The sequence below is a fragment of the Protopterus annectens genome, chromosome 7.part1 (genome assembly GCF_019279795.1).
Source record: "Protopterus annectens isolate FY-2018-M chromosome 7.part1, PAN1.0, whole genome shotgun sequence".
NCBI classification, from domain to species: Eukaryota; Metazoa; Chordata; order Ceratodontiformes; family Protopteridae; genus Protopterus; species Protopterus annectens.
In genome coordinates this window covers 338,960,152-338,978,705 of record NC_056740.1, presented here as the reverse complement: position 1 = coordinate 338,978,705, position 18,554 = coordinate 338,960,152, and the positions used below count along the sequence as shown (strand labels likewise).

General features: G+C 39.9%; 1 protein-coding gene across 2 annotated transcripts in view; it reads left to right on the top strand.

Annotated features, from left to right (window-relative positions):
• The window catches only part of APPL1 (adaptor protein, phosphotyrosine interacting with PH domain and leucine zipper 1), a 1,282,591-nt gene that overhangs the window by 1,189,081 nt on the left and 74,956 nt on the right, over nucleotides 1-18,554 (top strand). For both annotated transcript variants that reach the window (XM_044078766.1, XM_044078765.1), the window contains exons 19-20: nucleotides 3,128-3,274; nucleotides 8,579-8,629. In XM_044078766.1, coding sequence (XP_043934701.1) covers nucleotides 3,128-3,274; nucleotides 8,579-8,629 — 198 coding nt within the window. The remainder of the gene's footprint in view (nucleotides 1-3,127; nucleotides 3,275-8,578; nucleotides 8,630-18,554) is intronic.

The following is an 18,554-nucleotide window of genomic DNA, read 5'->3' as shown; positions in this document are numbered from 1 at the left end:
TGTTATGACTGCAGTTGCATTCTTGAAGGACATAGTACAGTTTTGTACCTACCATAAATGTAGATGTCCGATAGACATGCAACTGCAGTCGGATTTTCCCACCCTCCATACCCCTCTATGCCTGGGGTCCACTCCTATCCCTGTTTCTCTTAGCTGGGGATATCTGCTATGGTGTATTTGTTTTATTGCTCATTTATTTGTTTGGAATCCTGTTTTTGTCTTCCAATTTGATTACAGCCTTCCTTGGAGGGCACCTGGCATCTGGGGCAAGAAACACTGAAGAAAATGGCGTCGGCTGATGCTTATGTACTCCAGCCGCTCTGACGTCGGAGAGAAATGCGACATCAGCCGACGTCGGACCCAGACTTTGGAATCCGGCCGACCGAGGGCTGCCTGAGGCAGGACAACCCACATGTTATGACTGCAGTTGCATGTCTATCGGACATCTATATTTATGGTAGGTACAAAACTGTACTTTTCTAATTGAGCAATGCAGCTGGTTTCAAGAATTTTACAGACACAAGTTGTTTTATACACTTTTAAAGACACTCTTCCTTCTTTGTACAGCTAAGTTACGCACGCACACGCACACACACACACACACACACACACACACACACACACACACACACACACACACACACACACACACACACACACACACACACACACACACACACACACACACACACACACACACACACACTGTTTTCCAGGAGTGGCTACTGATACTTGCCTAGTGTCAGTGCCTACATCCTTCACCTCAGGAAATGTATCATCAGCCAGGCCAATGTGGTAACAAGATACTGAACATACCTCCAATGAGTGAACCACTATTTAAATTATAACAGATGCCAATGTTGTGAGGTTACAGTTCCAAACTAATAAATGCAGCATCACCTGTAAGCTTTTATAAATTTAATAAACAAAAGCTTGTTACTTAAAAAGAATGGGGAAAAGTATAGGAAAGACAAATTAAATACACAAGCCAGTAATTGATTACACAGAAAGAATTAAAGGAAATGTTTTAGACAGGTATCAGGCAACAGAGTAACTCACAACTGCATTTAAATAATCTTGTTCCCACAATTTTCTCGAGAATACTGTATCCTGACTGCCACTAAGTCACTAAAATAGTCAGTAGCAGTCACTGACGCACTGGCATAGTATCAGACTTTTCACTTACTGTCTCTAGGAAAGCAGGCTGTGTTTTCTCTTCTCTGCATTACTTGTAGAAAATGCTGTATGGCTTAAGGTTTGAATAGATGTCATCAACTTGATAATCCAAAAGAAGAAGGTCGTACCCCGATTCAGGCTTGCTGTGCAAGTTAGATGTTTCCTAAATCCAAACAGTAGTCCCAAACAGAAAGGGAAAACAGTTGCAGCCCTGGTTCAGTAGTCCTATGAAGGTCGTGTTTTCAGAGTTTCATTTTTTTGTGTGTGCTTTAAACCAAGATACTTAGAATTTGCAGATAATTCCATTTCAACATATTGTGCTGCAGGTTTTGCTAGTTATCAGAGTATGAAAATACTAAACACTTCTATTCTACTAGGCACAATTAAAAAAAAAAAAAAGAAAGGAAAAAAAAAAAACAGAGAAACTAGTGGTCTTAAAACTTTGTTGATGAGCTCAGTCACAATAATTCCCAAAAATCATGAAACTCAGGTAGTGTTTCAAAGCAACAAGTCTTTATTCGTCACAGACAAGTGATCCTCAGTAACAAACGATCAGAAATATTAATAAGTTTTAAGAACTCTAGTTTGTCTGTTTTTTTTATTTTTCCTCAACACTCGTGGTGGTGAGGTTGGAACTAGACAGATTACTATACTTGTTCATACTTTATTCTACTATACACAGCTGCATGATTCCTTAGATGGTTATAAAATAACATATAAAATGAAGTATACAACTGCTGGCATTTCAATTGCTAGGAAAACCTCCAACTCCTGACAGATGCCACAGTGTTATGATTGGAAGGATCCCAGTTTGGGTGTTTTCAACTACATGAGGTGTGTGGCCTTGGAAATGGGGAAGAGAGGGAGCATCCTCAGAGCTAGATTAAGTATGTTTTGAATTGTAACTACATGCAGTGAGGTATTACAGTATTAAAAGAGCGCACATTCCAACCACTGCTCACAGGTTGGCGTGCACTTGTCTATAAAAATGTACACTTGGCTAAAAGCAGGTTGTGTTTAAATCTGCACACCATAGGTCAAATGTAGACTCTGTTAGTGTTAGCTGTCAGGTCTCTTCAGCTGCAGGATGCATATTGGCAGAGCTGTGCATGTGTTTGAATGTTTAATTGTATTCGCAAATGTTTGTGTTTGTATTCAATTTTAATCACATTCTTTGTCTTTCTTAAAAGCATCACTTAGCTATATTAGATCATATTAGGTCATAAAGAGGTGGTAGCATTTTGGAAGAATCTTCTTTTTTTTTTTTTTTTTTTTTTTTTTTGTATTTTCACTTCATTGTTGTTAGCATAAGTAGAAAGCCAACCCATTACCATATTGGTTTAGCTTCAGCTTATGACACTAATGACCTCACTTAAGCACTAGGTAATTGGGGATCTGACCACGGAGTGTATGCTTTAGTATCTTTTGGCCTGCTGTTTCTTGACTGGAGACAGAATAGAAGGTTGAATCAAATGGCATATATGTGGCAGAGAGAGAAACAGCTGAGCAGTGTCATAGCACCGTTGTGTAACTGGTGGTGCAGATATCACTGTATATAGTTGGAGTACCTAAAAAAAAAGATTAGATTATAGTGGTTGGAAAGAATCAAAAATTGATCTCTTAGCTCCTACCCGCTGCCTTCTCTAGCAATCCCGGCTACCATCTGCACCCCCTAGACTAGTATCCCGTGTTCTATTGAAATGCATCTCTGCTGCAGTTACCATGTAGTGAGAAACAAGCCAAGGATAGGTTTTCCATTAGTATAGACTCAGCATGATCAGAAGAAAAGATGCTAGTCTCTTCACCAAAAGAAACCAAGAATTTCTGTGAAAAAGTATGATATATGCACAAAAACTATACAGATAAATTACTTCTTGCTGAACATTTTCTCCTTATGTTGACATCTTCAGAAGTGTATACCTACTTACAAATGTACATATTTAAATTGCAGTTTCCGTTACATAGTGTGGTATTGTATGCCACTCACCAGGAAAATAAGCGCCTTTTTGGATTTGTTCTCCATATAGCAGGAGGAAAAGTGGAAGGACGGCCAGTTTCTGTATGCTACGTGTTTGAATCCAACAATGAAGGAGAAAAGGTACTGTGTGATTGTAATGTGAAAACCATAATGTATTCAGCCTGCAGTATAAAACAAATAAATGGGAAATGTTTCCTGGCTGTCTGTCTGTAGCAGTGGTCACATTTATATTTTGGAATTTAAACATGTCAGTAGGCCGAATTTTAAGTGTCTTTTGAAAGATCCTGCATTTCTATGCAGTATTCCCTGTTTATGACAGTAGTGTTTTAATAATGAAGTATTGTAATATAAAGAGCTTTGTCTTAGGGCCTCCTCCCAAACAGTATTTAAAACTGACTATATTAGAGGTGGATAAGATGCGGTCCCCTGTGAATATGTCATATGCTGGTACGTTGTTACTGCTACATTACTGCTTTTGCTGCTGCTGTTTTGATAGTGGTTATCAGTGCACTGCAGCTCTACGACTGGCATACATCTGCTTTACTAAAGTCCTAAGACAAATAAACCCAAACAGACTATAGCTCTGTCCAGTGCTTTGTGGGTGGTGGTGCTTTTTGACGCTGCTAAATATCATGACATAAGGAGGGATGTGGACCAACATTGTGAGATAGTACTTAACCGCAAATATAAGAAGTTGAGGAGAGATATATTAGAATATCAGAAGGGGCGACAGTACCCTAGCCCTCCACATCATAGATGGCATACATATAATCAAGTTAGCGAGCAGCCACTTAAGCAAAATGGCCCTAACCCTATTATTCTGGAAGACCCAAGGGGGGAAGTGTTTTCCACTGAGGAAATACAGGGAGAATGCTTTGAAGGGAAACCAGTACTACGTAGGTCTGAGCGTATACGCCAGCAGGGACAGCAGCCCATTGATGATTACCACCCTTTAGACAGAGTCCCACAGGAACAGAGAGGGGGTGGGGGGTTTCCTCGAGCATGGAAGAAGAACAGGAGGCAGGACTGGTAGAATGTGAACAACAGTTTATTACTTCTTTAGGGCAGTACTCCTTACATATTAAGGACAATTATCATATTTATAATTATAGTGATTTTCCTATTTCTAGTACATGTTTTCAGCTGTTTACCAAGGGCTTCACATTTGTGCCTAATAGATGTAGCAATTTGGTGCATGCTATCCTGCTATCCTGGATTTGAAGCTATTTATACGTAAGCTCAATTTGGAAAATCTTTTAGGAGCTATATCTGGGACCCCTAGTTTACATCTAAGAAAATACAGTACCTTTAACCCCCCACTTCATCCACAGCTTAAAAACCTTGAGCAAAGGATTGAGGACAGGTTCAGAAAGGAATTGGGTTTGGATCAATTTAAGGCTAATTTAACCTGGGAAGAAAGAACTTTATTGGAAAAACTGAGTAAGGATCCTGCTTTGAGGGTCATGGAGCCAGACAAAGGTGGGGGGACGGTAATAATGGATAGTAATTTGTACCAGGCTAAGATGTATGACATCTTGCATGATTATGATAAATATACATCGGCTTCCCTCAATGAAATTAACTTGTCCTATCGTAAAATAGATTTGGCCATTCAGGATTTACTCGACCAGGATGTGATAGAATTAGATACTTACAACTTTCTTTCCAACTCTGATCCAAGGGTGCCCTCTATATTCGGGATACCCAAGATACATAAAAATTTGCTGGACCCGCCCCTGAGACCTATTGTAGCTGCTCAGGGTTCCAAGACCCATAATATTTCTAAGTATTTGGATTGGAAACTAAAGGAAGTGTGGGGAAGACAGGAGTACATCCTTAAAGACTCTTGGGCCTTTCTACGTAGTATACAACCCCATTTATTTGAAAAGGAAGTGGTATTTCTAACCATTGATGTGGTTGATCTTTTCTCCGTCATTCCTAGTGATATAGGTATGGAGTGGTTGGAGGAAGCGATGTGTGAGTGCCCACACATTACTAATAATGATGTTCATGCTATTACTGGTTTATTGGAACTGGTATTGAAAAATAATTTTGTTTTCTTTGCCGGTGAATATTTTCATCAGGTTTCGGGAGTTTCTATGGGGGCCAATTGTGCCCCAACCTATGCGGACATTATTATGTATATGTGGGAGAAGAAGTTTGTCAAGAACAGTTCCTTTTCTAATAACTGGAATTACTATTGTAGATTTCTTGACGATATATGTATTTTTTGGAATGGTCCTGTGGGTGATATTGAAAAGTTTATTGAATACATACATACTACCACGACCTTTCTAAAATTTACCTATCAAATAACATATGATAGTGTAAATTATTTAGATGTGACCCTTACCAAGGAGGGTGAGGGGGTTAAATCTTGTATTTATAGAAAACCTACCTTTTCGAAAGGGTATTTGCATTATACGAGCTCCCATCCACGCTTCCAAAAAAGAGGAATTCTTAAGGGGCAGTTTGTTTGTGTTTCACGAATGACCTCCAGGGATGAGGACTTCAGGTCAGAATGTGAGGTCCTAACATCTTTATTTTTGGAAAGAGGATACCCCATTGAAATGGTACTATCAGTACAAGAAGAGGTTATTGCAGCCCGCAGTAATAGGTTTGGTCCCATTTTGGGAAAAATATATATAGGGACTAATGGTGGTACCCACACGAGTAAGACAGGAATACTTCCTGGTAATTTTACTTTTATTACTGATTTTAGTGGCAACGCATCTCATATTAGGAACATTGTTGAGAAAGAATGGTCCATGTTCCAGGAATTAACTGATTTAAATATATTTAAGGCCAGGCCGATAAAAACTATATATAGAAGGGGACAAAATATGAAAAGATTATTGGAACAGCGGGAGCATGCTTTGCAGATTTCAAGAAAGAAAATAGGTACATATAAATGTGGGTGTTGTTCATCCTGTAAGTATGTAGTGCAAGATAGTCATTTATATTTGGAAAGTCGAAATAGGGACATTAAGGCCACAGGTTATTACAACTGTATGTCTAGTGGAATGGTTTATTTGGCTCTATGTCAAACGTGTCCGGCGTTTTACGTCGGAAAAACTGAGCGACAATTTAAAAGGCGCATATATGAACACATGTATGATATAGCCAAATTTAAAATTACCAATGCATTATATAAGCATACCACCGAGTGTGATGGTGCAAAATTTTTGTTTTTTATTTATTTATTTATTTATTTTAATTTTTTTTACCGGGAAGGTCCGACTGGACAAGGTCCATTTACAGCGGAGGCCCGGGGAGAAAAGCTCCAGTTACATTAGGATAACACATTACAGAAAATAAGCATCTAATACACTATGTAGGCAATATTATCTATTGAACAAGAAATTTCTAGACGGAAGTGAAAAAGAGTAGACATTTGCAATATTAAAGAAAAGCAATTTACGTATATACATAATAGTTAGCAAAGAGCACTGTCAGATTTTATTAGGTACATGTTTTCCATGTAAAATATTTTGAGGAAATATATTTATTGGGCATGAAAAGACAGATAGAAGTTGGATGTAAAGATAATAGATTGTGGTCTATGTGATACATGGACAGAGCCAAGAACTTGTGAGATGGGCCTTAAGTGAGTTTTTGAATAGAGTGGTGCTAGCTGCAGAAGTCACAGATGGGGGGAGATTATTCCAAGTTTTGGCTATAGTGTGTGAAAAGAGAGATTTTCCTGCTGTATTATTTGCTGAGGTAATAGTGAGGAGTGACTTGTTGGCTGAGCGGAGTTTTGTAATAGAAATGGTTCCAAAGGATATAAGGGGTGGACCCTGGGAGGCCAGATTAGCACATAGGGAAACCTACTGGCAGATTCTTTTGGAAGCTACAAAAGCCCCAGGGTTAAATGAATCCATTTCTATAGTGCCCTATTTAAAGCTAAAAGCTAGATGTATTTAATTAAGATTTAAGTATGAACAAACAGTGGAACATTTAAGGTTTTTTAATTTATTAAATTGTAGAATGTTTATATATGTGTATATGTATATATTTTATTTATTTATTTTATGTATTTGTAGAATTTTTATAAAAGTAAATATATTTGTTGCACATTTACTAATTGTATTTACATAATTGATTGACTGAAATAGTGATGGGTGGATACTATTTAAACTGCAGTTAGTTTGGATGCTTTTTATCTGAAGAAGTCGTATTTTATGACGAAAACGTGTGTTCTGCTTGTTGTTTATTTTGCACGTTAATAAATCGTGGTTAGTACCTCATTGTGAGTTTGTGCTCCTTGCCTTGGCGATTCCGGACTGGTGTGGCTGCTTTCTTTGGTTCTTATTAGTTTGTTTGCAGCGTTTGTTTCTTTGGAGTATTTAAAACTGACTATATTAGAGGTGGATAAGATGCGGCCCCCTGTGAATATGTCATATGCTGGTACGTTGTTACTGCTACATTACTGCTTTTGCTGCTGCTGTTTTGATAGTGGTTATCAGTGCACTGCAGCTCTACGACTGGCATACATCTGCTTTACTAAAGTCCTAAGACAAATAAACCCAAACAGACTATAGCTCTGTCCAGTGCTTTGTGGGTGGTGGTCATTTATTTTTTATTTATTTATTTTACATTTGTTGACCGGGATAGTCTGACTGGATACATGTCCATTTTCGGCAGAGGCCCGGGGAGAAAAGCTCCAGTGTAAACAGATACAGTAAAAAACATTACAAACTCATTACAAAATAAAATCCCCAGGTAAATAGATAGTGATGAAACAATATAGAGATATTTACAAAGTATACATAGACAATCATGAATCCGCGGTGGTGCTGCTGCGGTAGCGTTGTCGCCTCACAGTAAGACACTGACCGGTTCGACACTCAGCTAGAGCGTCTTCTGTGTGGAGACATGCGTGAATGGGCGTACCTTCGTTGAAGGTTGTGCGTTAGGGCTGGCAACTCAGCATGTAAAAATCAACTGCCAATCATTAGCGAACTGGAGTTCCGCTGTGGCGACCCCTAACCGGGAAAAGCCGAAAGACACAACAACAACATAGACAATCATGAATAGACAAGTTCACAGGTTAAAGGTTACCCCTGTTTACAACATGGGGAACAAATAGACAGTGACTAGATCACTAGTTTATTCAACATTTCTTAATTAGAGCTAGCCAGACTTATTACAGTGGCATAGCTAGTTTAGTGCCAGGTGTTTGTTTGGTTTTGTCAGTTATTTGTCAACCTTACACAGTGCTGTGACCTAATAATGCATGGATCATATACTGACTGCCATTACTTAAAGAAATGACTGCATGATAGTTACAGCAAAAAGAAGATAGGTTACTTTTCTTGCTGCCATTTGAGGAGAGATTGCTCTATGAATAATGTTATCAGTGAACATATACTTAACTGTTGTGTTTAACAAACAGTGATTATCCTTTGTGGTTGTTTTCAGATATGTGATTCTGTTGGACTGGCAAAGCAGATAGCATTACATGCGGAAATGGTAAGTTATGAAACTAACCTGTCTCAAGTTTCTTTTTCCTTGTTTTTGTGTGTCAGAGAGGGCTAGTAATGTACTGTATTCCCTGGATCTGATCTTCATCTTTTATTCATTACCTTAGGGTGACCTCATGACATTGTGGGAACAAAACCTATTTCCTGGATGTGATCATCTTTTATTCATTACCCTAGGGTGACCTCATGACATTGTGGGAACAAAACCTGTTGTATGCTAAATCCTGAAGCACTGATTACTTGTGTGATGACAGAAAGAGATGAGTTACAAATAGTGTGTTGATTTTAGCACTGCCTTCAACTGCCTTGGTTGCTTATTTCCTTAGTGATAACTTTTTGCAGTGCTTGAACAAGGCAAACATAACATATCACTGTAAGACAAAGCTTTGGTTAGGAATACTTACAGGTCGCCATAATCTAATTACTAGCAAAGTAATGTAGGAAGCAAAATCTCCAAAATGCCGCTCTGCAATGGTTTTAGAAATTTAGCATCGCTGGTATGAAATAGTGGTTGTGTGAGTCATATTGAGGTTATGGTTAGGTCTTTTAACCCAGCTGATGCTCATAAATGTTAAGATGCCTACAGAATATTCCAGCTAATATCCAAGCCAAAGGGGGAAAATGTCAGGCAGACAATTCATTCAGTGAAAACTGCAAGAAAAACACAGGCAAGCTAGAGTTTCATTTTGTGATACCTTGAAGGATATGCAGCAGGTATCAAAGGAGGCAAAGAAACCCACTACTAGAAAATCATACATGCGTAAATAGAGAAGATTTTCTAGTTGGTGCCCGTGCAAGATATCTTAAGGTTCAGACTTCTGTGATTCCTCAGTATTTAGTATTTGTGTGAATTATTATTCTCTGGCTTTTCTCACTCTTTTTAGCCATATCTTCTTGTCTGCCCTTAGATCCCCCTTTCTTTCCTGCCTCTTGTGAAGCCATTTTTGAAAGGGGTGTTACATACCTCTCTACCTAGAAGACAGGTGGTTCCTTCTTGGGATCTTAATTTTGTATTAGAAAAGCTTGCTCTGTTTCCTACTGAACCTGCTCACAAGACTGATTTGAAGTTCTTTTCCTGAAAAACAGTATTACTTATTGCTTTGACTTCTGAAAGAAGAGTATCTGAGTTGCAAGTTATTATCGTGAGTCAGCATTATCTCATTCTTCAGGAATCTAAATTAAGCTTAAGAACAAATTCTTCCCTTATTTCCTTATTTTGGAGTCTACACTAAGGCTATTCATCCTCCTGTTTTTTTTTTCCTGCATAGTCAAAAACGTCAGAGAATATGAATTCTACACAATCTGGATGTCCACATGCAACCCAAATACTATATTGACAGAACAAAACCCTTCAAGGACATCTGATCCACTTTTTGTCTCCTGTAAAGGTAATAGAAGGAACAACCTGGTCTAAACAGACTATTTCCAAATGGTTGTCCCATGCTATTGCTTTTTTTACTTTCACTGTTGCACAGCACTTAAAGACAAAGTCAAAGCCCACACTACTAGGGCCAAGGATACTTTTACGGCTTTTTGGAAAGGGGTTGACTTTAGAAACCTACTAGAGGAAGCAACTTGATCATCTCTGCCCACCTTTATCAAGCATTACAAACTAGATTCCTTCTCTAGGTGCAGAGCAGGTTGGACTAGTGCTGTTCTCCAGGGGGATCCTATATTCTGATCCAGTTTCCTCCTTCCGTACTTAGTTAGCTCTGGTACTTGTCCTGTGTTACTTAAGGCTACTGCAGCAGTTATCTAATGATGAGCATAGTACAGTTGTCTACGTAGCCTGGCCATAACAGGAGACCACTGCTGCAGTAGCCTCTCCATCTCCCTGTTTTCACTATTTTTTGCTAGTGAGTGGGATTTTTTGGTTTTATGTTCCTGCCTGTCCTTTTCTGGTTTCATCAGGCACAAAATAATATAATCTATAAATAAAGCCAACTTTTCTTGATTGCCATACCAATTATATCTTTAAATTTCTGAGTCCCTTATATACTTTACAAGTTTCTTTAAATATAAAATATAAATATTAATCGAAACCATCACATGCAAACACAACTCCGGGGAATCACTATTTGCCCATGAAATAGCAAAAATGTGGAACAACCTTTCCCCTGACATCAGATTACAAAACTCCACACCCTCCTTCATAAGCCTACTTAAAACATACCTCTTCACCAACCATCTATGCAACAACTGTAATTGACCCCCTGAAGCCTCGTCCACTTACTATTTCTACACACCATGTGCCCTGGACAACACAAACAACACCATCTAACTATACCTATCCATGTGTGTGAGCAGTAACCTATATATGAGTGTGTGTGTGTGTGTGTGTGTTTGTGTGTGTGTGTGTGTGTGTGTGTGTGTGTGTGTGTGTGTGTGTGTGTGTGCATGCATGCATGTGTATATGTATGTGTGTGTGTATGTATGTATGTATATATATATATATATATATATATGTGTGTGTGTGTGTGTGTGTGTGTATGCATATATATATATGTATGTATATTCTTAGATGTATATTTGCTTGAATGTGTATGTATATATATATACATATATATACATATATATATATATATATATATATATATATATATATATATGTATGTAAAACATTTATATACTCTTATTCAGTTGTGAAATATCTTGCAATGCTCTACCAGGTTGTTATCTACTCTGATTGTACACTTGTATTTTCAACCAAAAGGGCGAAGATCCTCTTTTTGTATACTATCTGCTGTAAAGTCTACCCTCTGTATGCTACTACTCTGTAATGTCTCTTTTGTAATTTTTTCTTCTCTCTGTAAACTTATGGAGTTTTTCTCCCCAGGACTCTGCTGAATACAGACACTTGTCTAGTCGGACTATCCTGGCAAACAAATGTTAAATAAAAATTAAAACAAATAAATAAAGCAAATAACGCAGTGGAAAGAGAAGACCTTGCTTCGTTCCTCTGTTCAGACACAACTTAGAGAGGAACCCTCCCACTTTAAATTTTGCCTCTGATCCATCATATGTCCTTCTAATTAACCTTATTGTTGCATCAGGGAATGCAAATGCTTCCATTGCCCTGCTCATAAAATCCCAGCTGTCTATTGTTGAATGCTTTCTCTGCATCAAGACCCACCAACAATTGTGGTATTTTCTTATATTCTGCTTCCCTCAGGATCATCATTGTTCTGTTAAACATATGTTCTAGTACTTTTTTAAGTGGTGGATAAGAATGATGAAACTTATAATGCCCATAAAATGCTTTATTAGAATTGCTCAATCATCAAGCTTTCAGTGTTTTTCTAGCTCTCAGAGGCCATTTCTGAACTCTGGCTTCCAAATTACTATTCTCTGGGTTTGTCTTCTACCTACACCTATCATTTGCCAGCAATGAAGAATAATCCACAAAATGAAAGATATGTCCTTACTTCTCCAATTCTTTCTTACATCTTCTAGATTCAGAATTGGGGGAGTGTGTCAGTGAAAAATACAGTTTAGTATGCAGTTTTAAGTAATTTAACCAAATGTTAGTGCCCTCCTGAAGGTCTCTGCAGATGAGGATCACTGCAGACCGTGCAGATGCATCACCAGAGATGATTATATTTTTAGGGATATACAGGAGCACAGCCTCCTGCACAGAGTTTTGGTGGCTTTGGTCTCATTTATAAAGAAGATCCACAATGTTTTCAGCTAAAAAAAAATTGTTTAAACAGCTGGTAGCCATAAAACTGTAAGGGAGCCTTAAGACTGATTTTGGTTCACATGAAGGTTTTTGTTTCATATGTAGTTGTTGTGCTTTATTGTTGTTCAAAACTTTAAACGTAAAAGTCTTTTATCATTAGTCACTGTTTTTTCAGCTCTTTTTTTAATCTTTTGTTTTCTCTCGTCATGCTTAACAAACATTAGTCTTCATTTTCTTTCAGCATCAGGCAGAAGTTTGCCAGTAGCTATGTAGTCTTTCAGTACTATGAGTTATCCAAAAAGGAAGCTCACATGATACCTTACTGAAAGCAGAGAAAAGATAATTTCTTTGTCATTTAGAAAAGAAAAAGGACAGATCAACTGTATGTTATACCTGCTGAAAGGGTAGTAATGCAACGTGTCTGCTGATCTTTTGAGATGAGAGCGAACTTCTCTACTGATAGACTGAAGTTGCTTGTCCATCAGGTAAGCACCTTTCTGTAGATGCCTGTGCATCAAAAGTTGAGGGAGATGACATGCTAATATGAGTGACCGCATCATGAACCACTGCCACAGATCATCAGCGGATGGTTCAAATGAAGTATTCCTTGGGTCTGAGAGTGATATGTGCTGCATGACTTCATTTAGTCACTGAAGCCTGTTCTTTCCATCAGGATAGTGGAAATACACTTTTTTATGCAAATGGGAAGTGCCAGCAAGACATGTCTTGATGACCTTCAGTTAGGGATTACCAATAAAGTTTTATTCTGTCCCTATGGACTCTGCTTTGATGAGCTTTATATTCAGTTTGACATCAAATACATTGTTAAACATTGTAGTGTGCCAGCACCATTTGGAATCAATTGTTGGAGCAGCTGATAAGGTGAGAGTATGACTTGTCTTAGGACTCCAGCCCTGTCCAGTTCAGACATTCCAACATTTTAAGACATGATACTAGCTGAGAAAAAGGATGGGAATTGGTGCAAGAGAAAAGTCTCCCCATCTCCAACTGTTTTATTTTTGTCCTCTGATGGATGTTAGAGGCCAGCCATGCCACCATTTTTGCTGGCAGTTTCTTCCTTTAAAAGACGTTAAGTACATTTTGGTGGACCTTAGGCTTTATTGGCACTGGGCAAATAGAAGATCCATATGTCTCAGTATCTAAGCTTCCTAAAATCCCCTCCCCTCCATACTGAGACATTCTCTTTCCTATTTTCCGATCAATGCTTCATTCCTAGAGGATGCCTCACATGAGCCACTGCCCACTACATTTGCCAAGAGTACACGTTTTTAGCACCCGCAATCTTCCCACAATTGCCTTCTTTTGCAGTTCATATGCAGTTTATCTGTATCAGTAGTTTGTTAAGTATGCTTGATTTGTTTATTATACCTGTCAATCTTTGTACTATTGGAACTGTGTGAGTGTCTTTATTCCATATTAATATAATTTCTGCCTGCAAAACCTGGTATTTTATAATAGTATGTCTCTTAGTACATAGAATACTATAATCACTAGGTGCAGCTATTTCAACAATGAATGTAACTTTTGTCCTTTTTTCTTTGGCTTCTATATTTATTTACTTACTTAAACTTTTTTGACTCAGATAGTCCTCCTAGGCTAGTGGTCTCTTTTCAGGGGAGACCGGAGGTGATATGGTGCTGCTACAGGAAATTTTGCCAGGGCATTGGGAAACTTCTGCTACTTTGGATCTTTTACATCCATTTGAACGGTCAACAACTCAAGCAGATGGAGCTTCACTTTAATTTATCATCCAAAGGATGGTATACTCAGGAATGCAGACACCCTCACCCTCATACTGCATGGCAGTGTCACTAATTTGAAAATTAATCCAATCACCTTGAGTGGGAATAAAGCCCATAGCCTTGTGATCTTCCAGCAAGAAAGGTGAGTTTGCTACCTCCTGAGGCACTGTCACTCACATCTGGTTTATTTGCTACTATTTTTTTTCTACTGGTATTGAGTGATGGCAGTGAGTATATTATGTTCTTCCCCGAAAATGTGTTAAGAGTAATACAGTTGTATATGTTATTTTTTTTTCAAATGTTTTGTGTATCGGACATAGGCTCGCATTGAGACAGAAATCCTGATGGTCTAAAAGTGTAGTATTTAAAAGAAAAGGTAAAATGATGGCATGCTTGAACTGGTGGGAAGCTTGCGTTAAGAATAGCCTACAAATTAGTGCAAGTGGTTTAGAAGTAAAGAGTGAGGCTATACTGAGGAAGGAGGGAGGGATGGGTAAATGTAAGGGTTTGGGATGGATTTTTTTTAGGAATTTATGTTCATATATTATTTTGTAAGAAATGATTGTGAAATAGAAAGTAGGATAATAATCCAGTTTTGAGGGGGTTTGATGACCTAAGCTTTGTTGAGATACCATAGTTGAAGTTGAATTAACATCTTCAGTGACATACTTTTATATAGATTGGGGGTAACCATTTGAAATGCTAGGACCCACTAGCTCAAGTTCTAAAACACAGAGACTGAATAGCTGAAAGACTGGACTTGTACAGTGGATATAAAAAGTGTACACACCTCTGTTAAAATGCCAGGTTTTTGTGATATAAAAAAATGAAACCACAATACATCATTTCAAAAAATTTTCCCACATTTAATGAGACCTATAACCTGTACAGTTCAATTGAAAAACAAACAAATCTCTTAGGGGAAAAAATATAAAAAAATAAAAAAGGTACAATAAGCTGGTTGCATAAGTGTGCACGCCCTTAAACTAATACTTTGTTGAAACACCTTTTGATTTAATTACAGCATTCAGTCTTCTTGGATACACACCTGCCATCAATTAAAGAGACTCTGATTAACCCCAAATAAAGTTCAGCTGTCCTAGTAGGGTTTTCTTGACATTTACTCAGTTACCTGCTACAGCAAAAGCCATGGTTCACAGAGAGCTTACAAAGCATCAGAGGGATCTCATTGTTGAAAAGTATCAGTCAGGAGAAGGGTACAAAAAAATCTCTATAGCGTTGGATATACCAGGAAACACAGTGAAGACGGTCATTAAAAAGTGGATAAAATATGGGACAACATTGACGTTGCAAAGAACTGGACATCCCTCCAAAATTAATGAAAAGACAAGACAAAAACTGGTCCTGGAGGCTGCCAAGAGACTTACAGCAACACTGACGGAGCTGCAGGAATTTATGGCAAGTACTGGTTGTGTACTACATGTGACAACAATCTCCCATATTCTCCATATGTCTGGGCCATGGGGTAGGGTTGCAAGATGGAAGCCTTTTCTTACACAGAAAAACATCCAGGCCCGGCTAAAATTTGCAAAACAATACTTCGTCTCCCAAAAGCATGTGGGAAAATGTGATGTTAAGTTGTCTTTCTCGCCTTCGTTCTTGCTGGTTGGGATCAGAGCCGATCCTCGGCTCTGACTCGGCCATCTTCAATAGCTCGAGAGCTATTGGCTCGAGGCTACCCCTTATCCCATAATGCCTAGCGATAGCTACCCAGATCTCGTTTGCCGCTTCAGCTGCGAGGTGTCGCTTTTTCTGGCTCAGGCTTGTATAGAATTTTTTGTGTAAATTTTTACTAGAATTTAACTCTTCTGTTACTTTATTATTAGCGATAGTTTTGTTTCTGTGATAGATAATTGTTTATTATATAGTATCTCTCCTTTTGTAGAACTCGTTTAACTTAGAGAGTTCTCCTCCACCCCTCCCCCCTTCTTCCAGGTTAGCCATTTAAGTTAGAGGCTTTCCTACTGCCTTTTTCTTATAGGCTAGCCGTTTAAATTAGAGGATTTCCTATTATCGGAGCCGGAGTTCGTTGGGGTTCAAGTAGTGGAACCGTCTGCTCCAATAACTCTATCTCCTTCGGTTCCGACGCCGGCTCCGATTCCCTCGGTGGTACCTTCCATCGAGGGATCTGGGTGCCATGGCTCCCTCGTAGGCTCCGAGGGGGCGAGTGGCATCGGACCCTTGTCCAACCCCATTATTCCTCTCGGAGCTTTGGCGCAGGTGAGCTCAGCTCCAACATTGGCCTCGGAGCCATCCCCCTCGGTGCGGAGAAAGATTCCAATTTTTTCGGAATCGGAGCTTTCTCTGCATCATGGCAGGGATACCTTTGATGTCATGCGGAGTGTGCTGTCCTCTGAGTCAGCTCCACTTTCAGCCCCGCCGGCTCCGTCCCCTGTAGTGCCTGTGTCAACCTCTGCTCCTCCTCCAGACCCTAAGCGTAGGGAACCGATGCTCCAGGACACCCCATTGGGTGTTTCCTCCTCTTCCGAGGCCTCTCCTGATCACTCAGAGGAGCCCCCTCAGAAGAAAAAGTGTAAGAGGAAGCACATTGACTCCCCCGAGTCTGTCACTTCTGATACAGACTTAGATGATTCTGAAGGGTCCCCGAGATCCCCCTCTGAAGATGTTTCCTTTTCGGACATCCTAGAAATGCTTAAGCAGAGGGGGAACTGGAATCCCCTAGCCCCCACGAGGATGAGTCTGTATTTCTGGATGCTTTCGGTTCCCGACCTTCCACCTCCTGGGTTTCACCGCCTTTTGATCCACTTATGACAGTGGTGGCTCGAAAGGTTTGGTCAGCTCCGGATACAGTGGAACTAACTCCGAGGAGACCTGGTAAATTCATTACAGCACCCAGGATAAGCAATTCCTTTCGAAAGCTGTTCCTGTTGATGCCATGGTGGTAGCAGCAGCAGCCACCAAAAAAGAATTAGCGGAGACCTCTTCATCTGTCGATCCCCCTAACAAGGAGTCTGGGACGATGGACAGGTATGGAAAGTGAATGTTCGCTTCAGTGACCTTCTCTATGAGGTCACTGAACTACCCATGTCATTTTACCCATCTTCAAAGGGATCTCCTTAAAGAGCTCGGAGATACCATTCAAGATCCAACAGCTGAGGAAGAACAAGCCAAAGTAGCTTCCCAGCTAGCAACGCTTAATTCTGTTGTTAACTCCTCCATGAGGCTCATTTCCTATGCAGCTGATGGGGCGAGTAGAGCCGCAGGTACGGGTGTGGTCCTTAGGAGGCATGCGTGGATGCGGCTGTGTAACTTTGCGGAACCCTTTCGAGCGTCCTTCACCAACACTCCCTTTGATGGTTCCTTTCTTTTTTGACCACAGGTGAAAGACACTTTGATTAAGTGTGAGCAAGAAGGCAAGACTCTCTCTGCCGTGGGAGTCCATTTTTCCACTCCCTCTAGACCTTACCCCAAGGGTCAGAAGAGTGGGAAGATGTGGTTCCGTAAATCTCAGGGAGCCTTGCCTAACACACGTAGTGATTTTTCCTCCAGAGGCAGAGGGGGAAACAACAATAATAGCCACCGCCCTCGTGGCAGAGGGGGTCCGCAGAACCAAGGCAACAGAGAATTTTTCTCTGATAAGCCCTTCCAGCATCCCTGAAGGGTTGCCCCAGCTGCTCACCTCTGAAGGCAGTCGGGGGAAGACTTTCACTGTACCCAAAAGCCTAGCAAAGTTTAACACAAGACAAATGGGTACAGTCCATTATATCCGGAGGTTACAAAATTCCCTTCCATCAACCCCCCTTACAGTCAAGGAAGACCCTTCCAGATGTTCCACCCAATCTGAAGGAGCAAGCAGTAATAGAGGTTTCAAAACTGCTAGAAAAAAGAGCCATCCAGGAAGTCCCGGCAGACCAGCACGGATCCGGAACTTACTCAAGGTTCTTTTTAGTACCAAAACAGACAGGGAACTGGAGACCAATTCTGGATCTCAGCAGACTAAACAGGTCTGTACAAAGAACAAAGTTTTGGATGGTCACGCTACAGTTCATTCTACCTTTTCTGGGTCAGGACAATTGGATGTGCTCGATAGATTTTCAGGACGCGTACTACCATATCGAGATGGACAGGTGCTCCAGGAGATATATTCGCTTCCGGCTGGGGGCCAGTCATTATCAGTTCAGAGCTCTGCCCTTTGGTCTCACCACAGCTCCCAGGGTGTTCACCAAATGTATGGCAGTGGTCACGGCTCACCTGAAACGTCAAGGATTCCAGGTGCTTCCATATCTAGACGACTGGCTCCTTACTGCTACCACCAGGCATCAACTCCTACAAGTGCGGGACTACACAATCATGATCTGCTCCCAGCTAGGCATTACAATAAATTTTGAAAAATCTGCCTTGTTGCCCTGTCAATCTATCACTTACATAGGAGCAGACTTATACACAAGGGATATGTTTGCAAGGCTACCACTAGAAAGGGTGTCCGCAAT